Genomic DNA, 24327 nt, shown 5'->3' with positions numbered 1-24327 from the left:
GTATCGATAAGGATGTAGGTTTGATCCCTGGCCTCATTCAGTGTTAAAGGATCCGGCATTGCATAAGCTGTGGCATAGGCTGGCAGCTACAGCTCTGATTTATCCCTACCCAGGAACTTCCATATGCTGCAGGTGCGGCCCTAAAAAAATAAACCTTAATATTTCCTAAAAAGGAATAAAAATATTAGGTATCTCAGTGATGAGGCTTTTGCCAAATCTATTTTTTTTTTTTTTTTTTGTCTTTTTGCCATTTCTTGGGCCACTCCCACGACATATGGAGGTTCCCAGGCTAGGGGTCTAATCGGAGCTGTAGCTGCCAGCCTACGCCAGAGCCACAGCAACGCAGGATCCGAGCCGCGTCTGCAACCTACACCACAGCTCACAGCAACACCGGATCGTTAACCCACTGAGCAAGGGCAGGGACGGAACCCGCAACCTCATGGTTCCTAGTCAGATTCGTTAACCACTGTGCCACGACGGGAACTCCCCAAAATCCATTCATTTTAAACACAACTCAAAAGCCTGTATAGGAGTTCCCACTGTGGCTCAGTGGAAACAAATCTGACTAGTATTCATGAGGAGCAGGGTTGGATCTCTGGCCTTGTTCAGTGAGTTAAGGATCTGTGAGCTGTGGTGTAGGTCACAGATGCAGCTCAGATCTGGCGTTGCTGTGGCTGTGGTGTAGGCCAGTGACTACAGTTACGACTGGACCCCTAGCCTGGGAACCTCCTTATGACACGGGTGTGGCCAGAAAAAGATAAAAACTGGAAGGATTTTTCTCACTGATAATGGCTTACCTTCATTAAGCTAAATAACTAATTAGCAAATTAAAGGTTTTAGGTGTTACATAGGGCAATGTTACTGAGCTAAGTAATTATCAAAGTGAATGTTCATTCACATTAAATGTTACCCTATAAACACATTCATAACACTTAGTAAAATAAGTATTTCTGAATGAGACTCAGAAAATCGAATTGGAAATTAGCCCGTATCTAAAAGACCTAAATTCCTAGCACTAAAAACTTCATCCTGGAGTTCCTGTCGTGGCGCAGAGGAAACAAATCCGACTAGGAACCATGAGGTTGTGTGTTTGATCCCTGGCTTCACTCACTGGGTTAAGGATTGGGTATTGCCTCGAGCTGTGGTGTAGGTCGCAGACGCGGCTCGGATCTGGTGCTGCTGTGGCTGTGCTGTGGCTGGCAGCTGCACCTCCAATTCAACCCCTAGCCTGGGAACTTCCATATGCCACGGGTGTGGCCCTAAAAGGACAAAATACAAAAAAAAAAAAAAAAAAAAAAAAAGTTCATCCCAGCTAGAAAACTCAAGAATAAACTGTGGCAAAACAGTTATGAGAAAACACTTCAGGTTGTTTCTTTTAAAAGGCATGCACCCAACATGTAGAAGTTCCTGGGCCAGGGGGTCAAAACCTGTGCTACAGCAGTGACACCGGATCCAGATCCTTAACCTGCTGTGCCACCAGGAATGCCCAAAGTTTTTTTTTAGCAATACTACATTCAAATAAAAGTTGAGCTGTTACATTAATTTACAGATACCAGCTGTTAAAAAAGCCAGTGAGTTCTTTAAAAAAAATCAGCTCAAAAAAAAAAAAAAAGGAGTTCCCATTGTGGCTCAGTGGTTAATGAATTCGACTAGGAACCATGAGGTTGTGGGTTCCATCCCCGGCCTTGCTCAGTGGGTTAAGGGTCTGGCGTTGCTGTGAGCTGTGGTGGCGTAGGTTTCAGACGCAGTTCAGATCCCACATTGCTGTGGCTCTGGTGTAGGCCGGTGGCTCCAGCTCCGATTAGACCCCTAGCCTGGGAACCTCCATATGCTGCGGGAGCGGCCCTAGAAAAGATAAAAAACCAAAAAAAAAACCAAAAAAAAAAAAAAAAAGAAATGTTTAAAAATACATTAATTTCTCAGTGACCTCTCCCTAAAACAGCTCCCCAAACCCATTAGCTACAGGGTTTGACACAATCAAAGCAAAAGATGTGGTTGAATAGGTGAGAAAAACCCCTAGGCTACTGTTACCTAGAAAGATAAGTTTAAAGCCCTAGAGCTTACATACTCAAATCAGGCCCTAACCTGCTGCACACTGCCTCTGATTTTCTTTCCCTTTAATAACTGCTTCTGACACTAAAAGAATTTAAGAAAACCTCAGAATCATAGAGCACGTCTTTCTAGCTCTCTATCCTCATTTTGCAGATGAAATATCACACATTCCACCCCCCCCAAACAAAACAAAAAGCTGAAAAGCAGAACAGAACTAGAGTGGGCAACATAAAAAACAATCAAAAAGTAAATACAAGTAGTCATTAGACATAAACCACCTGGAGAAAAGGAAACCAGTCCTGCTTTTTAATAATTTTATTTTTTCTAATTTTGTGTTACTTTAATTTCCCATAGCACCTTGGCAATGTTGAAAACAAAAATACAAATACAATGATGTACTCATTTTAACATAATATGCATGAGCATGTGTCACACCATTTTGGGGGGGGGGGACAGTTTTGACAAGAACAAACCTAAGCAATGGACAAGAGAAGCCAGATAACTGGTTCTGATTCCCAACCCCAAACATTTAAGAGATGTCACTCGAGAGACATCTGAATCAGACAAAAAAAAAAAAAAAAAAAGTCCATAATGATGTGGATGTTTATATATACTAATCAGTATTTTGTGCTGCAAAACTGAAAATAAAACCATTTTATTTTACACACTAGTCTGTTGATATTTGCTATCTGACTTGTACTTTTAGGAACTGCCTACTCAACAATTCTCAGCTTTTAAAAATAAAATTTAAATTATTTAATAATCAGGTAAATTCTGAAAGAGAATATATTCGACTTGAAAACAACTTCTCTTTCAACTTAAAATGTCCTTATTCAATTAATTAAAATGGAAATGTTTATGTATCTTCTTGAAATCTCTGACTACCTAAATTAGCATATACCAAAAAGCCCAAAGTTAAATTAATGGCCACCAAATTACAAGAAAATATAAAAAATTAGGGAAAAACCCCACAAACTGTAATGAAGAATTTATAAAACTCCTCAAAAAGAATATACGGTCCTCGTCTGCATTTTATGTTTTTTGTAAAAACAAAATAGTACTTTAAAAATATGGTTAATGTACATGGCCAACATTAATATATCAGAGACTTAACCCCAGTGCTGTTCAACTGTGTCAAAGAAAAATCAGTGGACTTGCCAAAAGATGAAATATTAAGGCCATAACTAATAAACTATGGAAAGTGTTCAGTAACTTTTAAATACTATTTTCTGCTCCAGCAGATGCTAATACTCCATCATTAAGCCTTCTGCAAAGCCAACCTGGTTATTTAAAAAGAAAAAGGAATGTAAAACAATATTCAAGCTACCTTAATTTTAGGAACCAAAAATAAATTAAAAAATCTGCATGTCATTTGATCACATGCAAATTGAGGACATAAGGTGATAACAACAATAAACCTGTATTACTACAAGATCGTATCTTCTCCCAAAATCCAGTTGAAAAAAATTTAGATGGATCATTCCTTTGAATGCCAGTGTCTACATTTGCAAAAATGAAATTACCCAGATTAAAGACAGGCCTACATATCATGAAAACCTTAATTACTGGGACAGAAAATGGAGATAGGTTTTGCCATACTTCTATATACCTTCTCTATGAAGTGCAAGGTGATAAACTTGTGTGACTCTTGTTCTCTTCATGCATTAAGAAGTATGGGAGAATATCACTGTACCATACACTCAGTGTCATTTGTATCTACTTTTACCCTCCAACAACCCAAGGAAGTGTTAACTCATAAGGATGAGGAAGAAAACTTGACATTTAAATTCCTCCTTCTAATGAACTAAATAAATAGCTGAACTACAATGAATGGCCAACCCTCATCAGTTACGAGTAATGCTGGACAAAGAAGCCATCAGTTTCACATAACTCACAGGTATCATTCAGATACCTTAAATCCGATGTAATAAAATAAATGCTAAATACATACTGTGAATATATATATTATATATACACACACCCATACACACACACATACACACTCTTCCCTATACATCCCATCAAAATGGGAACTATTTATTAGCTGTAATGAGGCAAATAAAGTTAAAAACACTATATTTAATACAAATTTTTTAAATGGTCGGTCATGTCTTTAAATTGCTACTTTCAATAACACATTCTTGGAAAAAGCGAGAACATACTTGCTTTCTTCAAAAAGAATTCTTCTCTTGTTTATCAATTAGAATATTTAGTTTCTAGAAGTTGAGTGGACTAACCGTAAGTCACACAAGGATACAAGTAATATAGGCCTATTTCTGTGACACATTGTAAAAAAAAGTATTATTTCATTTTAAGTGCAATAATTAAATTTTATAATCCTTACCAAGTGATTTTTATAAAATGTTTATTCTTAAATCCAATGCATTCACAGAATATTAACACTTTAAATGCTTATCATTTCCACCAACTGCAGCATTATCTAAGTAAACCAAAATAAGCACTTTCATCATAGATGTAGTCAATGATTATTAATACTCTTTTTTAAAGGACCTAAACTTCCCCCAAATTTCAGCACAGGTAGTTTTATTGTATGTTTCATTTAGTAGATGATTTTAAAAAATAGTGTGTAGAAATGAATAGTTTCAAACTGCTTAAATATATATCATGTTATCAATCCACCAAATCAAAAGCAATTGCCAAGCTGAATAATAAGTTACAAAGAAATGATAATTCTGGCTTGTACAGAAATGTGCAGTGTTTTCAAAGCTCTGAACAGTAATCCACTAATACAAATCGCCAAAGCTTAACTTAGAGTTGGAAGATGAGTTTCACAGTAACGTAATTTTAACCTCCATTTACATTCATTTTAATATATTACTAAGATGTTTAACTCTATGTCACAATGGTACTTTCCAGTGTTCACAATTTACAGTTTCGATTTGTACATGTGTAATTCACTAACATAAGGGACAGTTATTACTATCACAAACTATCCCTAAAAAGAAAACAAAACGCCACCTTACATAGAACTCTGAAAATGGTATGACTGAAAACAGATTAATGCAACATGGTTTTTAATTTTTTAGCCATTCTCTAAACACCAGCATGTAAACTTGCCTATTTAATATGAGAACTACAACTTTATTCACTGAGAAATTATGTTAATTATAACTATCTTTCTAACCTTAACTCAAAAATTTTGTGACTTCCTGGTTCTACTTCTGTAAATTCCAAAGTGTAATTTTTTTTTTTTTTTGAGAAAGAAGATGATAAATACACTGTAAACAGAAAAAAAGTCATCCCCAAATTAAGCCTTTAAAAAGAGATTTCTTTTTTTACCTCTACACTGTTTAACACTTTAAAGAGTCAGCTACAATGTTTCATCTTTAACACTAACACAAATAAATTACTGTAGGGTCAGCCTGCCCCAACATTCTGGATTTAAAGTTCTAAATACATGAACAGAAGAGTAAAATAATATTCAAGTCAGAAATTTAGAACAGTTATATGATTTGATTAGACTGATCAAGGCAGTTAGAAACATACAATTCTGTAGGTGGCTGGTTATTTTGCTGTTGGGGGTGGGGTAGTCAAAGAATAGAGATAAGAAATTACGTAACTAAAAAATTGTTTCCTAATTGGGGGTTGGGGAGTGGAGGAATCACAGGGCAGCTTAAATCTCTGAATTCCACTGGACGCACCCACTCAGATCCAAGACAAACTTTAAATTCCTTTTTAATAACCCCCATTCTTTCCTTGAGTATCAAACTGATTGGTAGTCACATCTCCAAGTACAATCAGAGATTAATAAGCTTGTTGAATGAAATATTAGTAAGGTCAAAAAGAGTAAAATTTTAAAACTGGAGAAAAAAAAATCTACTCAAGTATTACATTCAGTTTTCAAATCATTTACTAACATGACAACAGATTTGGCTTCAATCACACTTGCACACACTCACACCACAACAGGCACCCCAGCCACTGATCTGTTTTGCAACACAAGGCCGTATAGGCAGAAATGGTATTCTCCAAGCCAAACTTTAAATAGATTAAAAAAAGTAATTTCTAATTTTACAGAAATGCTTCTTCAAAAAATATTTTCTCTCACTCCCTCATCTCCTATACTGAAGGATGTGTAATACGTTTTTTCCCCCCAAGCTAAATCTGAACCCTCAAAATTGATTCCGGGCAGAAGATCTCTGCAAATTAAAATCAAAAACAAAAATAGAAAAATTATATTTTTTATATGTATACATATATATATATATTTATACTGATTGGAATCCTCCAGCATTTTAAAATCACTTTAGAGATGAATTTTGGGATTCTACCACTCACAACTCCAAAATCCATAATGATTTAAGGATGTACTTTCTCTTGTTTCCTTCCTGGCCACCCCCTCCCCTCCAGAACAGTTCAATATAGCCACGGCTCGAGTTTAATGGGAAGAGAGAGAAGTTTTTGAATAGTTTTTGCTTTTTGTTTTTTTACTTTGGTGATCTGGGTGGCACATATTGCTCTTTGCCATTACGTCGAGTCACTCCCTGAGGTATAGCCCTATGGCCAAACTGGCGTCTCTGTTCCCTGATTTTTCCAGCTGTTCCCCTAGGAATGGCATTGCCTCGGAAGCCAGAGTAATCCTTACTAGCCCTTGCTTCTGGCTTCTCATTTGATTTCTCAGTGGACTTCTCAGCAGCTCCGTTCTCTTCATTTTTGGTGGGAGATACTGCATTGGAGCGAAGTTCTCGTAGTGGCTGCACAAGGACTGGAGATGGCTCCTTAGGGGGCTTCTGGCACACTTCAGCGTAACTTAGCTTTCGGGGTTCCTTTGAAGCAAATATAATAAACACAAAAACTTACGGCATATATTCTTAAAATAATAAGGTACAAAAAGAATACTGTTAACTAAACAGGCAAATCAGGCAAATCAGTAAGTTATCTTCTAGGAAAGGGCAGTAGACAGTCACGTATACATTGCTATTAAAGGCAACTGGTACAATCAAATTTTGTTGGAGTTCCCGTCATGGCTCAGTGGTTAACAAATCCAACTAGGAACCACGGGGTTGTGGGTTTGATCCCTGGCCTTGCTCAGTGGGTTAAGGATCTGGCGTTGCTGTGAGCTGTGGTGCAGGTCACAGATGTGGCTCGGATCCCGAGTTGCTGAGGTTCTGGTGTAGGCCGGCAGCTATAGCTCTGATTAGACCCCTAGCCTGGGAATCTCCATATGCTGTGGAAGCGGCCTTGGAAAAAGACAAAAAAAAAAAAAAAAAAAAAAAAAAAAAAAAAAAAATTGTTGTGAGGGTTCCTTGGTGGTACAGCAGGTTAAGGATTTGGTGTTGTCCCTGAAGTGGCTCATGTCACTGTTATGGCATGGGTATAATCCCTGGCATGAGAACTTCCATTTGCCCATGTGGCCAGAAAAAGAAAAAACTGCTGAATACAGTAAAGAGTCCTAGTAATTTAGGTACAATACAATAATTTCTTGTATTTTTTTGATATTTATTTGAAGGCTGTAAGTCAGCACCGTTTATAGCGAAGCAAGTATCTGGAAACCTAAACGTCTAACGAGGACAGTCAAAATTAGTAACAGTACACCCAGAGGATGAAATAAAACGGTTTCACTCCCTCTTCCCTGGGCACAAAGAACCTTGAGAGAGATACCACAAGAATCTCAGTAAAGCAGTTGGAAAGCAGTAACATATTAATAGAAGACTAAGTTATTATCAATGAACAAAAGACTTTTAGGCAAATTGTGTCTTTTCCTCTGCTTTTCTGTATTTTCCAAATTATAAAAATGATTGTGGAAATTGAATAAAAATGGCAGTGGCCCCTCATAGATTTGTTAAGCATTATAAAAAAAGAATTTCTAGAGACTCAAGACCTCTTTACCCTAGCCCCCAAATGATAAGAGTCATAATGAGAAGGAAGCTTCACTTAAGCACAGTCTGATCAGAAATAAACTCCTTTAGCTTCTTTCTGATGCAGGCAGACAGCCCCAATTTGGGCTATTTCCAAATGACTCTGCTCTAGCAAAGAATTATGTGAAAAACAAAATTTCTCCTTATTATACTCATTGTTTTATTCATATAAACTAAATTAGTCACCAAGTTACCTGGAGGGCCACAGCTGCAGCTGCATTTACGTTACTATGACATGACGAAGCAGTGCTTGTTCTTGATGGCTTTGCAGTACTCGGGGAAGAAGCTGGTATAGTTGTCTGGTTGGGAACATCCTTCTGAACAGCAGAATCCTCTATTAGATCCTTTTCTTGCTGAGTTGTGCTATGGAAAAAAGAGTTTGACATTAGGCTTAATATACAGTACACAGAGACAGCTCATCAGAAGAAAAGTATTTATTTATTTATTGGCCACACCCGAGGCATGCAGAAGTTCTCGGGTCAAGGATCAAACCTGTGTCACAGCTGTAACCAGAGTCACACCGGTGACAATGCCATGAAAATGCCATTTTCCCCCCTTTCTTTTTAGGGCCGCACCTGTGGCTGTAGCTGCCAGCGTACACCACAGCCACAGCAATGCTGGATCCCACCTGCATCTACAATCTACACTGTAGCTTGCAGCAATGTTGGATCCTTAACCCACTGAGTGTGGCTGGGGATTGAACCCACATCTTCACAGAGACTGTCAGGTTCTTGACTTGCTGGGCTACAATGGAAACTTCAGAAAAAGTAATCTTAATGTGAAAGATATCTATATTGAAAATTTTGTACCTTAATGCAGAAAGCTCAGCTGCACATGGAGGACTGGTACTTGTACTGAGTTGCTGGGCAGAGGTGCAGTCTGTCTGTTCATCCTCTGCAGGCACTGGGCAAATCACTCTCAACTCTTCATTATCCTTAAAATGGAAACATATTTCAAAATTGCAATTACACAGACACTTTTCCAAAGAAGATGGCCAATAAAGCACATGCATGAAAAGAAGCTCAACATAATTAACAACCAAGGATTTGTGAATCAAAGCTGTAATGAAACCACTTTACTCTCACTATGACAGCTATAATCAGTAAGACAGACAATAACAAATGTTAGTGATGGTATGGAGATACTGGAACCCTCATATGTTAAGGGTGTAAAATGTGTGGCCGCTTTATAAAACAGTGTGGCAGCTTCTCAAAAAAGTTAAATACAGAATTACCATATGACCCAGCAATTCTACCTACTTATAAACCTAAGAGCAAACATATGTCTAAACGAAAACTTATATACAAATGTTCACAGTAGCATTATTCATAAGAACCAAAAAGTGGGAACAAGATAAATATTCAACTGCCAAATAGATAAATGAAACGTGGTATACTTATTCAATGGAAGATTGCACAATGAAAGGAATGAAGAACCAGTACAAAGAATGACCCTTAAGGACAGCATGCAAAGTGAAATAAGTCAGTCAGAGAAAGACAAATATGTTTGATTCCACCTATATGAGGCAGTCGAATTCAAAGAGACAAAGCAGAATGGTAGGTTACCATGGGCCGAGGGAAGGAGAGAATATGAGCTCCTATTTAGTGGATATAGCATTTTAATCTTGCAAGATAAAATGATAAGACTGGTTACAATGTGAATGTACTACTGAAGTGCATAACACTTAACATGGTTAAAATAATAAATTTAATGTTATGTGTATTTTACCATGATTTAAAAAAGAAAGGAGCTCCCACTGTGGCACAGTGGAAATGAATCTGACTAGCATCCATGAGGATTCGGGTTCAATCCCTGGCCTTACTCAGTGGATCAGGGATCTGGCATTGTCCTGAGCTGTGGTGTAGGTCATAAATGCAGCTCAGATCCAGTGTTGCTGTGGATGTGGTGTAGGCCAGCACCTGTACCTCCAATTCAACCCTTACCTGGGAACTTCCATATCTGCGGGAATAGCCCTAAAAACCAAAAAAAAAAAAAAAAAAAAAAAACCAAAAAAACAAAACAAAAAACAAAAAACAAAAAAAACCAACCCCCCCCCCCCAAAAAAAGAAAGAAAAAAAGAAAAACAAGTACCACCTTTAGAAATTAAAATTTCCCAGAGTTCCCGTCATGGTGCAGTGGTTAACAAATCCAACTAGGAACCATGAGATTGTGGGTTTGATCCCTGGCCTTGCTCAGTGGGTTAAGGATCTGGTATTGCCGAGAGCTGGGGTGTAGGTTGCAGATGAGGCTTGGATCCTGCGTTGCTGTGACTCTGGTGTAGGCCGGCAGCTACAGCTCCAATTAGACTCCTAGCCTGGGAACCTCCATATGCCACAAGAGTAGCCGTAGAAATGGCAAAAAGACAAAAAAAAAAAAAAAAAAAAGAAATTTCAATAGGTTTTTAGGAATATGGAATTAAAATTTTCAAAAATTCCACAAGTTTAGGAGTTCCCATTGTGGCTCAGCAGTAACAAATCTGACTAGTGTCCATGAGGATGCGGGTTCCATCCCTGGCCCCACTCAGTGGGTTAAGGATCCAGCATTGCCATGAGCTACAGTGTATGTCACAGACACAGCTCAGATCTGTGGGATTTGGCATTGCTGTGGCTGTGGCGTAGGCTGGCAGCTGCAGCCCCAATTCGACCCCTAGAGCCTGGGTACTTCCATATGCTGCAGGTGAGGCCCTTAAAAAATAAATAAATAAAACTCAAGAGTTTAAAAGGTAACATTCAGGAAAGTGTTCACCCTACAATTGTGGGTTGGAATTATAAGAGATACACTTTATTATTATTTTTTTTTCTTTTTAGGGTTATACCTGTGGCATCTGTATTCTAAACTTGCTTTCATCATGAAAGGGTGAATTTTTTTTTTTTTTTTTTTTTTTTTTTTTTGCTGTTTAGGGCTGCACCCAAGGCATATGGAAGCTCCCAGGCTAGGGGTTGAATCAGAGTTACAGCTGCCGGCCTATACCACAGCTCACTGCAACGCTGGATCCCCAATCTCCTGAGTGAGGCCAGGGATTGAACCTGCATCCTCATGGATACTAGTCAGATTTCACAACATGAACTCCTAAGCAAGGGAGTTCTATAGAGATAAGCTACTGATCAACTGTGAAAACAGAAAGACATTTTTAGAACGCAAAATTTCAAAGCATTTATTTTAAAAACCTCTTATTCAGGAAGCTTGGAAAGATGTGACACACCATAATATGGGAAAGTAAAACAAAGAGTACAAAAAAGAAGTGATCCACCAGAGAGAGTAAGAAAAATTCCCAGGATGATGCTGAAGGCAACTCCCAGGAACACAGCTGTGCAGTAGGTCACTGAATGTATAAGAGACGAGACACGGAGTTCCTGTTGTGGCTCAGTGGTTAACGAATCCAACTAGGAACCATGAGGTTGTGGGTTCGATCCCTGGCCTCACTCAGTGGGTTAAGGATCTGGCGTTGCCATGAGCTGTGGTGTAGGTCACAGATGCGGCTCAGATCCCTCACTGCTGTGGCTCTGGTAGGCTGGCAGCTATAGCTCTGATCAGACTCCTAGCCTGGGAACCTCCACATGCTGCGGGTGTGGCCCTAGAAAACACACACACACACACACACACACAGAAGACATAACAACAGTATAATATGAGGCTCAGTTATGAAAAAAAGATGCAGTATTTGAGATGTGACTTACAAATGATGGCATGACCTAGTCTAACTGGCAATGCCTTTTTACTTTCTTAGTGATATTAAAATAATGAAGAATCATTGATGGCATCACAGATACGATAAAGTGCAATATACTAGGAGGATGAAACAAGTATATTGGTTTAAGAGAAATAAACCTTAGCTTCTAGAATATAAAGTTAATAGAAAACATCTAAAATTGAAAAGTTAAGAAGTAGCAATACAGGAGTTTTTCACTATAAGCCTAGATATACTATGTATACGTACTATTAAATACAAACAAAACTGAACCAGAAAAAGATGGTAGAAAATGAGAAAAATTTGTGGGGCGTGAGGATTTAGTATATAAAGAAGTCTATACACAAAAATACTGTAGAATGGGGTATCCCAACCTTTTGACATCAACCCTCAATTTATTTGAAAGACTGAGTTTACCAAAGCAGCTTAGCATTCACATCAGCAATTCATCATAGGCTCTTAAGTGGAAATGACACTTTCCATTCAGCTTGCATTAATTAGTACTACCAAGTTGGGCAGACTTGATACACAGACATGAAAAGCAAAGAAACATTTTATTGACTTTGTATAGCTTGAACACAAATCCGCCCATTTTTTTTTGGCCACAACTGCAGCATGTGGAAGTTCCTAGGTCAGGGATCAAAACTGTGTCACATCAGCAACCAGAGCTGCTGCGGTGACAATGCTGATCCTTCACCCACTGCACCACAAGGGAAATCCAGCACAAATCTTTTTATAGTACTCAGAGTATGCTGAAAACCCCATGAATAAAAACTATATGATCTAAATAAGCATTGAGGGCAAACAAAATTTTAAATAATAACCCTGAAAACAAAGGCAAAAGATTCATCCCCTCAGGTACAAGGTTGTATGCCTCAGTGTTTACCTTATCTTTGTAGACTCCTTTAACAACATCAGACATTCTACTCTCCAAAACAAGTTCACCTGGTGTTCTTGATGAACTTCCAGGTAAAGGAGGAAAATTTGAGGCTAATAAGTCAAACTTTGGTGTTGGAGCCTTTGCTTCAGCTGTTGAAGGATGGGGTCTCTAAAAGATACAAATCATAAAACAGGTCACGTCTATCTCATTCTCCACTCCTGTGTCACAGAAGCTGAAAGCAAACAAAATATACGAAACACAAAATCTCATCCTAGGGAGTTCCCATTGTGGCTCAGTGGTTAACGAATCCAACTAGGAATCATGAGGTTGCGGGTTCAATCCCTGGCCTTCCTCAGTGGGTTAAGGATCTGGCATTGCTATGCCTGTGGTGAAGACCGGTGGTAACAGCTCTGATTAGATCCCTAGCCTGGGAACCTCCATATGCTGTAGGTGCAGCCCTGGAAAAAGACAACAAACAAACAAACAACAAAATTCCATCCTAGAGAACAAAACTGTTCCCTATAAATTCCTGGCTTTTCATCTCAGTTGAGCTTACTTTTCTTTAGTCAACTTCCTCTCCTGTTGCTTTTCTCTCTTTCTTTTTGTCTTTTGTCTTTTTAGGGCCACACCCATGTAAGGAGGTCCCCAGGCTAGGGGTTCAATTGGAGCTGTAGCCGCAGCCATGGCAATGGCAGTGGCAACACAGGATCCTTAACCCACTGAATGAGGCCAGGGATGGAACCTGTCTTCCTGGATACTAGTTGGGTTTGTTAACCACTGAGTCACAACATGAACTCTGCTCTCCTGTTTTCTTTTGCAAACTTTGCCAATACTCCTTAAACCATCCAATCAATCTCCAGTTTTTGCTTTCTAAATTTGCTATACCCTCTTCCACTACAGAATTAAAAACAATAAACCCTACCCTACTGAAACTTGCCATCATCCTTTCTCCTTCCATATAGTCTTGAGAGAATAATACTCTTCCTTGAAAATCTTCTCATCTATCTCTTTCATCTATCACTCTCTATATCACAAGACTCTCACTTGTGGTATCTTCTCTACTTTCTCACCCCTGTACTCATCACACCACTAAAATTGCTTTGACAAGTCACCAATGCCTTCCACCATGCAAATCTGACTTTTTTTTTGCTGACCTCCCTCTAGGATTTGCCACTGTTAACATTCTTTCCTGTGGGAGTTCATTCCTCTCCTAGCTTCTGATACCACTTTCCCTTCATTTTCAGATCTGATAAGCATGTTCTCTTCTCTCCCTGCTCCCTTTTCTGGGGGGCGCACTCCCGGTATGCAGAAGTTCCCAGGCCAGGGATAGAACCTACGCCACAGCAGTGACCCCACCCACTGCAGTGACAACCCTCTTCCACTGTCACTCCCACTGAAAAAATTTTTCTTGGAGTTCCCACCATGGTGCAGCAGGTTAAGAATCTGCAGCAAAAAAAAAAAAAAAAGAATCTGCAGCAGTTCGGGTTGCTTCAGGGAGATGCTTGATACCTGGCCTGGCACAGTGGGTTAAAGCATCTGACATTGTTGCAGCTATGGGGTAGGTCAGCAGCTGTGGCTCAGATTCAATCCCTGGCCCAGGAACTTAGGCTGTGGGTGTGGCCATAAAATTAAAATTTTTTTTTCCCTTAAATCTATAAGAGGTTTTGTAAGATTGGTGAAAATAAGAATCAGCAGTAGGGAGAAAACTGCCCCCAAATAATAATTAATAAACAGTGTAACAGTTTCCAACACTATCAAACAGAGTATAAAAGTGAATTATATATCAGGCTGGGAAAAAAAAATCACATACTTTGTAAGGCTATGGATAAGCAGGAAATTTTTTTCCAATGAGTGAAAACTGGCACAACTCCTATATAGAAGCCATTAGGCATCAACTTACTGAAATGCAATTCAGAAATCCCACCTTTAGGGATTCTCTTTCAGATACTACTGCACACATGAGAAATGGTGGTTGCATGAGGTTATCATTGTACTGTTTGTAACAGCACTGTAAGATCACAAGATTGAAACTACTTAAGTGTCCATTAATAAGGCAATAAACTTTCCACGGAATATTTTCACATGTTTTATTTTAAATCTTATGAATAGACTAGATATTTAAGTCATTTTTTTTTGAAAAGTGAGTAACATAGGTCAAATTTCTATGTGTGCTTTAAGAGTGAGGGGTGGTAGTGATAGAGGATATTTCAGCATCAAGAATAATCTCTATTCATCTTTGCTGAATATTATAATCAATACTATAATCAAAACTGCTGAAAGATACAACAGAAGCCACTGCCATAGTAAACCACAAAAGAAAATAGAAACTAAAGATTAAAAAAAAATACTTACTGGGATTCTTTCATCTTCCCGTCGTCTTCGACCTCTGAAAAGAGTTCTCCTTTTAACATGACAAAAGGGGGTGGGGTGTGGGGTGGGGAAATGGCAGGGAGTGGGGGGGGGACACACAACTCATTAAGTTTCTTCCAATGTACACGCTCTATCAAAGTCGGGTGAACTTCTATTTTAAGTATCTCTACTTTCTAAATCTCCCTTATTATTAAAAGATTAACGTACGTTCTTCTGAAGGGATCCTGTGCTAACTTCACCTATGACCACCACCAAGTAAGTTGAGCCCATTTTTATTAGCAGTGCTCCTTCCACATCAGAAGCATATTTGGGTTTGGTTTTTCTGTTGTGTTTAGGCAGGGTAGGCAATACATAATCCCATTCCCATAGTTTATAAGTTGTTAGGAATTAAAACTATGAAGCAGACTGGGTCTTCTATCTTTCTAAGCCAATCTTTCCTTAGTGAACTGTAAAGAACTTCAGAATAACTTTTTAAAACCTCTGAGTCAGAGCTATATTCTACATGGGCACTCCAGATTTCTTAATAATTATGACAAACCCACAATATGTGAACAAAGCATTTATTTAGCATAACAATATACCAATAATTAAGTTAAAGCAAAAAAAAAATCACTACATCATGGTCTTCCAATATTCATATTATGATCAAAGATTTTTTTCCTATACCTTATTTCCATATTTATTACTGCATTTCCTTACCTGCCCCTTCCATAGTCCCCATTCTGCTCCGTCTGCAAAGTGGGAGTCTCCTTTGGAAGGTAGCTTTGCTCCTGATGCCCTGTTACTGTGGGGTTATGTCGTTCATTTGGAAAGTTCCTTGAACCAGATCTGTTCAATGGTCCATCCCCCAATGACACAGAGCCCTCTGTTGAATGTTCTGAACCACCTGATGACCTAAAATGAGGCTTCACACTATAAGAAATATAAGATCATATACATGAAAGAAAAATTCATTCCTTAAACAGATAGAAAATCTCTCCTCTTAATGGTACAAACTCTTAATGGGCTAAGTTAAAAAACTGCCTTCTGCTGTACTCTGATTTTCTATAAACTGAGTTAGATATAGAAGTGTCATGTTATAAAAATGTAAACCCTTTTATGTTCCATAGTTCTTTTTGCCTATTTTTAAGAGGCAAAGAACTTCTACGTAAAAAAAAAAAAAAAAAAAAAAAAAAAAAGCTGTTTGAAGAGATTTGAGGAAAGATTCAAAGTTCTTCAAGATAAAGCTACCTTTACTTCAATATTCAGGATATAACTAAGGATTTTACCTAATTTTTCTAACATTAGCTGCAGTTTTGACACATCTAAATCAGCCAGGCAGGGAATTCCTACTGTGGCTGAGTGGTAAGGAACCCGACTAGTACCCATGAGGACCTGGGCTTGATCCTTGACCTTGCTAAGTGGGTTAAGGATCCAGCATTGCCATGAGCTGTGGTGTCGGTCTCAGATGCAGCTTGGATCTGGCATTGCTATGGCTGTGGTGTAGGCCAGTAGCTATAGCTCCAATTTGACCCCTAACCTGGGAACATCCATATGTCACAGGTGCAGCCCTAAAGACAAAAAACAACAAAAACAAAAAACCCCAGAACAGCCAGGCAGGAAGCTTATGGAGTCTATGCTGCCATGCATTTTCAGTGTGGCAACAAGACCCCCAAAGGCAGGAGTAAGAACTGGTTTCTGGGGAAATCCCACTGTGGCTCAGCCGGTTAAAGATCTAGCGCTGTCATGAGCTGTGGTGTAGGTAGAAGACGTGGCTTGGATCCTGCTTTGCTTTGAGTGTGGGCTATGGCACATGCTGGCAGCTACACTTCAGAGTGGACCCCTAGCCTGGGAACTTCCTTATGCTGCAGGTGTGGTCCTTAAAAGCCACAAATAAAATAAAATAAAGATAAAAATCAAGTTACAAAGTTGAGCTAAACTTTGGAGTCCCCTGGTGGTTCAGCGAGTTAAGAATCCAGCATGTCACTGCAGTTGCCCAGGCTGCTACTGTGGTGTGGGTTCATTCCCTTCCCCAGGAACTTCCACATGTCACAGGGAGAGCCAAAAAGAAAAAGAAAAAGAAAAAAAAAAAAAAAAGTTGAACTAAGTTTCAAGTATGATAACTTTTCCAGGGAGTTTCCATTGTGGCTCAGTGGGTTAAGAACTTTACTAGTTTCCATGAAGATGCAGGTTAGATCCCTGGTCTTGCTCAGTGGATTAAGGAAGCTTCAGTGTAGGTTGCAGATGCAGCTCGGATACGGCATTACTATAGATGTGGCTGTGGCTCCAATTCGACCCCTAGCCTGGGAACTTCCATATGCCAGAGGTGTAGCCCTAAAGAGGAAAAAAAAAAACCAAACACCAAAACAACCCCTCTGCAAAAAATATACTTTTCCAGATAATTACTTACATATTACAAGATAGTCTGAAAAGCAATGAAAATTACAGTATGTCAATCAACACAAAGTAATTTTCAAAATATTTATATTATCCATCATATCTGAAAATGACTTCATGAGGTAGATATGCTGTTTATGTATCCTTTTGGAAAATTAACACGCACCAAAATTTTCTCACTGCATTTCAATATACCTAATGGACAAGTAATTAGGTTTAAACAGCCCTCAGATCTCATAATCTTACCCTTCACTGAGAGGGACTTAACAATCTCAGCCCAGGCAAAAGAAAAAAGGGTGATGAAAGTAAGAAGTGACAAAAGACTGAAAGGAAGAAATAAAAGTAACAGAAAGATAAAGTATGAAAAGTAGAAAATTGCCCAGACTTCTGAAAGTTAGTCCTATTCTCTCTAAGTAGGTCTAGTGATCATCACTGGGCTGTTATAAGGTTAATAAACTGTTCCTTTACTGGTAACTTAAACAAATTTTAAGAATAAAGGTCTAGGAGTTCCCGTCGTGGCTCAGAGGTTAACAAACCCGACTAGTATCCTTGAGAATGCAGGTGCGATCCCTGACCTCACTCAGTGGGTTAAGGATCTGGCATTGCCATGAGCTTCGGTGTAGGTCACAGACATGGCTCAGATCCTATGTTGCTGTGGCTGTGGTGTAGGCCAGCGGCTTCAGCTCTGATTTGACCCTTAGCCTAGGAACTTCCATATTCTGTGGGTTTGGCCCTAAAAAAAAGATATTGGTAACTTAAATAAATAAGAACAAAGGTCTGGGAGTTCCCGCTGCGGCTCAGTAGTTAACAAACCTGACTAGTATCCATGAGGACATAGGTTTGATCCCTGGCCTTGCTCAGGGGTTAAGGATCCAGCCATGAGCTATGGTGTAGGTCGCAGACACAGCTCAGATCTTGAGTTGCTGTGGCTGTGGCGTGGGCCAGCAGCTACAGCTCTGATTCAACCCCTAGCTAGGAACCTCCATATGCTGCAGGTGCGGGCCTAAAAAGACAAAAAAATAAAAAGACAAACAAACAAAAGACAAAAGAATAAAGGTCTGGCAATGGTCACTTCTTAGAAAAAAAGAAGGAAACAAGGATTTGGGTTGGTGGCCAAAAGGCTCTTTAATTCATCTGCAGTATCTGCATTTTTAAAAAATTTTATTGTTTGCTTTGTAAGGCCAAACCCAAGGGTTATGGAGGTTTCCAGGTTAGGGGTCAAATCGGAGCTACAGCTGCCAGCCTACACCACAGCCACAGCAATGTGGGATCCTTAACCCACTGAGCAAGGCCAGGGATCAAACCCACAACCTCATGCTTCCTAGTCCGATTCCTTTCCACTGTGCCATGACAGGAACTCCTGCATTTTTAAAAGTACTCATGCATTATTTCTGTGCTAAAAATTAACAACCTGTATTGGTCAAATATATGGAAAAAATTGTTCACGGGTGGTTCTGGAAAAACACTGTCAGTCTAGAAGAGACCCACAGTTGTGAATGTAGAATTAAGTCCCCTCTATCAAGTAAGGCGATTTATACTAAAGAATCAGAGGTGGCTTGTAACTTATCCCTCTTTATAGTCACATCCTTAGGTTCCTCCATCCCAAACTCTGACGCTGGAATGAGCATCATGGAGCACCAGGTGAGCTTTGTCAGTGAGCGAACCTGCTCTAGTGCTGTTCCCTCTGACAATAACTCAGAGCTCTTCTTCCTAAGTCTGAAGCACAAACCCAGGGGCTGCTGTGGGCTTTGAGCACCTGACAGTCTGATTTCCTACCTGCTCTTCTAACAGTAATCAAGTAAATAACACACAAAACTACATTATATACCTTTCTTCTATCTTCAAAACCTTAGATACATATTCTTTTCTTTTCTTTTTTTTTTTTGGTCTTTTGTCTTTTTAGGGCCGCACCCGCGGATATGGAGGTTGCCAGGCTAGGAGTCTAATTGGAACTGTAGCTGCCAGCCTAGGCCAGAACCACTACAACACCAGATCTGAACCGTGTCTGCAACCTACACCACAGCTCATGGCAATGCCGGATCCTTAACCCACTGATCGAGGCCAGGGATCAAACCCACAACCTCATGGTTCCTGGTCGGATTCGTTAACCACTGTGTTTTGTTTCCACTGTGCCAGGACAGGAACTCTGTAGATACATATTTTTATAAGCAAGAGTAACAACTGTCATTCTTGGTTTTCTTATTGTAATTCGACCCCTTTCACCAAGAAAGCACAGCAAACAAAAACAAGTGACAATAAAGGCACATCAAAAGCCCATTTAATGCATTTTTAAGTCAAGCACCTACAAACATCAATACTTTTTGTTGTTATTCAAAACTACTTTTAGAGTTCCCGTTGTGACACAGTGGAAACAAAGCCAACTAGTATCCATGAGGGTGTGGGTTAGATCCCTGGCCTCACTCAGTGGGTTAAGAATCCGGTGTTGCCGTGAGCTGTGGTGTAGGTTGCAGACATGGCCTGGACCTTGCATTGCTGTGGCTGTGGTATAGGCGGGCAGCTACAGCTCCAATTTGACCCCTAGACTGGGAATTTCCAAATGCCATGGGTGCAGCCCTAAAAAGAAAAAACAAACAAACTTTTAGTCTATCTTATAACTGAGATAGCTATTTCACCTCACTGTTTAAAACAAAATTCACCCCTTCGAAGAAAGGTGAAAAAAAAATTTTTTTTAAACAAGGCTACTACATCCTAATATATTTTTAAACAAGGCTACTTCCCTCCTCATAAGGGAAGTTGCAAATTGTTATGTGTACTAACTGAATTCTTCTAAGAAGAAACTTACTAGTTATAGCAGAAGAAAATGTTTTAGTCTCAAGTCAGCTGATAATAAAAAGCCATGTAAACCCTAGCAAGGTATTTCTCTTTAATTTTCATTTTTTGCATCTATAAAATGAGTTATAACTACATTGTAACAAAGATCTTTCCATATTTAAACATCACTATCTCTATGAGCACATGGAAACGAAATAATTTTGACTAATAGGAAAGTTAGAGGACAGTACATGTATTAAGACTCAATGTACTTCTACTCATATGTACTAGCAATTAGAAATACTTGGAATTTTCCTGCTGTTACTGTATTACCAAACTAAGAGTCATCTACAAGAGTACAAGTAAAAAATCCATCATTCTTAAAATGTAAAGAATTCTTGCTCAGAACTTCACAAAGCAGTAAAAATGTGTAGTAAAAATTTTCAAACACTTAAAAATGATCTTTAAATACTTTAACCACTTGTGTCAGTTAAAGTGAGTATAACATTTGTGACTATTAGAGGGTAGTACATATGTGAATGCTTCCAGAATCCACTGAGGAGAATATTTTTTAACACAGAGAGGCTTCTTTTTCCAGTGAAGCTTGTTTTAGGAAAACTACATGAAAGAACTGTGTTCCCAGAAGTCATCTTGGAAAAACATTCCCCACGTGATCTCCTTGCCAAAAAGAACCAACTAGGAGAATGAATAGAAACAATTTAAAACAAAACAACAAAAACAGAAGCCACCCATGAGGTTCACAAAATAAAGAAATAACAGATATGAAATTACTAAGTAAATCTCAACTACTACATGAGCTCTCTGGTTACTTATACTTAATATCAAAAGTCATTATATACCAAATTACTGAGATTTTAAGTTAATATTTAGGTAAAGAATGTATGATACTTAAGAGACAAATTAATCTCTTATATAACAGCAAAGTTTCCAGAGTTCTCAATAATTTATTCAGAACTTTATGTTTTGTTTTGTTTTTTTGTCTTTTTTAGGGCCACACCCTCGGCTAGGGGTAGAATCAGAGCTGTGGCCTCTGGCCTACACCATAGCCAAGGCCACGTGGGATCTGAGCCACATCTTCAACCTACACCACAGCTCTCAGGAATGCTGGATCCTTAACCCACTGAGCAAGGCCAGGGATCAAACCTCATGGATACTAGTCATAGTCGTTTCTGCTGAGACACGATGGGAACTCATAGAATGTTGTTTTAAGAGCAGCCTTTGGAATCAGACGGCCTGGACTCAAATCTTGGCTTTGCAAGCTACGAGCTACATGCTTGTAGACATGATAGTTAACATTTTATGTCTCAATTTCTTCTGCTTTAAAGAGACATAATAACTGCATTTTTTTTTTATTTTGTACTTTTTTTTTTTTTTTTGCTTTTTAGGGCCACACCTGTGGCATATGGAGGATCCCAAGCTAGGGGTCTTATCAGAGCTGTAGCTGCTGGCCTACACCACAACCATAGGAACACCAAATCCGAGCTGCGTCTGCAACCTATACCACAGTTCACGGCAATGTTTATTTATTTTCTTTTTTGGGCTGTATCTTGGGCATTAGGAAGTTCCTGGAGTTAGAGGTCCAATTGGAGCTGCAGCTGCCAGCCTGTGCCATAGCCACAGCAATGCGGGATCTAGGCTGCGTCTGTGACCTACGCCAAAGCTCAATGCCAGGTCCTTAACCCACTGATTGAGACCAGGGATTGAACCCACATCCTCATGGATAATACTATTTGGGTTCCTAACCGGCTGAGCAACAATGTGAACTCCAATAACTGTTTATTTTACAGGGTTATAGAAATGAACTATGATAAAACAAGTAAAGGCTTTAAAACAGCTTTAGACATTAAATGCTCAATAAACATTAACTATTGTCTCCTGTACACTATAGTTAGTGGAAATTATTTCAGGCCAATCCTTAAAACCCTACATAACTCACATTCCCTGTATGTATGTATGTATTGCCGCTCTGTGACACATGGAGTTCCCCGGCCAGGGATCAGACCCGGGCCTCAACTGTGATCTATGCAGCACCTACGACAACAAGGGATCCTTAACCCACTGTGCTGGGATGGGGATCCAAGCGGCGTCCAGTACTCTCAAGAAGCCACTGATCCCATTGTGCCACACAAGAACTCTCCCAGCATTTATTATTTAAATCACTTAACATTTTTATCCTCAAAAAAGCTCATTCTCCAAAACATTACCTATTTAACACAATAAATGGCACTTAGGCACCAGATTTTATGTTGTTACCATAAAATGTATTTTTAGATTCTCTTTATTATTAAAAAAGGTCATATGTATTATGCGTAATCTCAAGTCTCAAGTTCCTTTTATAACCATTATCAACTCTGAGGTAAATGTATGTTTTATTAATTCTAAGTTAAATTGTTCACATACTTTTTTGCGGAAAAAAAACCTTTTTTTACTGGGTCAGCAAATAAGCATTGCTATTAACACAGTAACTGTTTTAAGAACTATGAAGAATTGTGTACAATAAATTCCAGCTACCATTTTTATCTTACCGATTTTTTTGGAATGGTCGACCCATGTTCACAGCAGCAGCAGCACTTGTTTTATAAGATCCCGGTGAATTAAAGCCATTCAGAAAACTACCATTGGGAAAAGGAGCCTAAAAGAAATTTTTAATGTTTAAAACTATTCACAGTAAAGCCAAACTTGTGTTCTTGTGTGAAGGTCATAAGAAACTTCTGATGAACTAACCTAGCATCAGTTTCTCTTATAAGCCAAAAATAATTTTAAAACATCTGCAATACTTTTTTCAAGCTATCACTTGCCTTACAGAACAAGGAACCACTGGTTCAATACCTAATAAAGAATATTTCTCAGAGTTCCTGTTGTGGCTCAGCACTTAACAAACCCAACTAGTATCCATGAGGACATGGGTTCGATCCCTGGCCTTACTCAGTGGGTTAAGGATTTGGCGGTGCTGTGGCTGTGGTGTAGGCCAGCAGTTGTAGCAGCGACTCGACCCCCAGCCTGGGAACCCCTCCATATGCCGTAAGTGCGGCTCTACAAAGACAAAAAAAAAAGAAAAAGAATATTTCTCTCTGGAAGTTTCACAAAGCTAAAAGCATTTTAAATCATTAAGAATTTACCCAGGCTCTTATTTTATCTAGCAATAGCTAAAGAATAAAATGATAGGAACCAACAGCTCAATTCTAAGTCATATGTATATACACAATACAGGGGATTAGATATCCTCACTACTATTTATTTAAAAGTCAGAAACTAATACCAACACAAAATAAAACATGAATTCTAACTCTAGTCAATTACTTCAAAATTCAAATTTCAGCTTCAACAATAAAATTTTATTTCTAAGGATCTCACTTACCAGTGGTGTTTCAAAGTAAGGTGCAGGATTTGGAGACCAAGACTGAGGCACAATACTATAAACAGAGTACTGTTGGTGAGGATTATATACAGGCTGCATAAAGACTGGTGAGGCATACTGTGCTTGAGTTTGAATGGGCTGACTATACATAGTAGAATCCATTAAGCGATAACCATTTTTAGCAAAAAAAGTATTAATGGCTTTTATCCTTGCCTAGAAGCAAAAAGAACACATTATAATCACAAAAGATTTAAGTGTATATTTTCACAAATATATATAATTTACATTTTGAAAATATTTTACATGACGTTATTTCCATGTACTGGAGAGTAGGTAGAGCACAAGAAAATGAAATCATTGATGGCCATAATTTTAAAAACTTTTATATGACAAAATACAATTAATAAATGAGGTAAAACCACAAATCAAAATATTAAAACAAATTGCAGCTTATCACAAACAAGGGGGATAATATTCCTAATATATAAATTCTAAAAAGAGATGAAACAGCCTAACAATCTTTAGAATGTTATAAAATGCATTAGAGAAATAAAGTTCACAGAAAAGAGAAAGGCAAAAGGCTCTTAAGCATATGAAAAGATGTTAAACCTTGCTCATGTGAGAAATGCAATTAAAATGGATAAACTGGCAAAGTCTAAAAACTTGATAACATATTCTATTAATAAGATTGTGGCAGAAATAGGCACTGTGATAAACTGATGATGAGCAGTCAAAATAGCACAACCCTTATAAAGGGAAATTTAGCATATCTTCCATAAGACCATATATGCAGTTACCATTATTTTTATCAACCCCACTCCTGGGAAACTTTACCAAATATACACTGAACAAAGAGGTTTTAAAAAAAAGATACAGGAGTTCCCATCGTGGCTCACTGGTTAAAGAATCCAACTAAGAACGATGAGGTTGT

The 24327-nt window shown here is 38.6% G+C and overlaps 1 protein-coding gene across 50 annotated transcripts in view; it reads right to left on the bottom strand.

Moving 5' to 3' along the window:
• Positions 1-2352: 2352 nt before the first annotated feature.
• Positions 2353-24327, bottom strand: part of LARP4 (La ribonucleoprotein 4) — a 176112-nt gene continuing 154137 nt past the window's right edge. For 23 of the 50 annotated variants that reach the window (XM_084955634.1, XM_084955656.1, XM_084955632.1 and 20 more), the window contains 8 exons: positions 23397-23609; positions 22564-22670; positions 15569-15781; positions 14852-14900; positions 12506-12667; positions 8741-8865; positions 8126-8294; positions 2353-6839 (listed from right to left, as the gene is read on the bottom strand). In XM_084955634.1, coding sequence (XP_084811760.1) covers positions 6501-6839; positions 8126-8294; positions 8741-8865; positions 12506-12667; positions 14852-14900; positions 15569-15781; positions 22564-22670; positions 23397-23609 — 1377 coding nt within the window. In that variant the 3' untranslated portion in view covers positions 2353-6500. Of the gene's footprint in view, positions 6840-8125; positions 8295-8740; positions 8866-10711; positions 10856-11114; positions 12668-14851; positions 14901-15568; positions 15782-22563; positions 22671-23396; positions 23610-24327 lie in introns of those variants that run through there. The other 27 variants (XM_084955657.1, XM_084955642.1, XM_084955658.1 and 24 more) reach the window with 4 other exon arrangements.

The sequence above is a fragment of the Sus scrofa genome, chromosome 5 (assembly GCF_054392235.1).
Source record: "Sus scrofa isolate SSC_HxYL_T2T_F1_AM1 chromosome 5, Sscrofa_HxYL_maternal_Yorkshire_Landrace_v2.0, whole genome shotgun sequence".
Taxonomy (NCBI): Eukaryota; Metazoa; Chordata; class Mammalia; order Artiodactyla; family Suidae; genus Sus; species Sus scrofa.
Note: the sequence above shows the minus strand (reverse complement) of the source record. Positions and strands in the feature narration are given on the sequence as shown.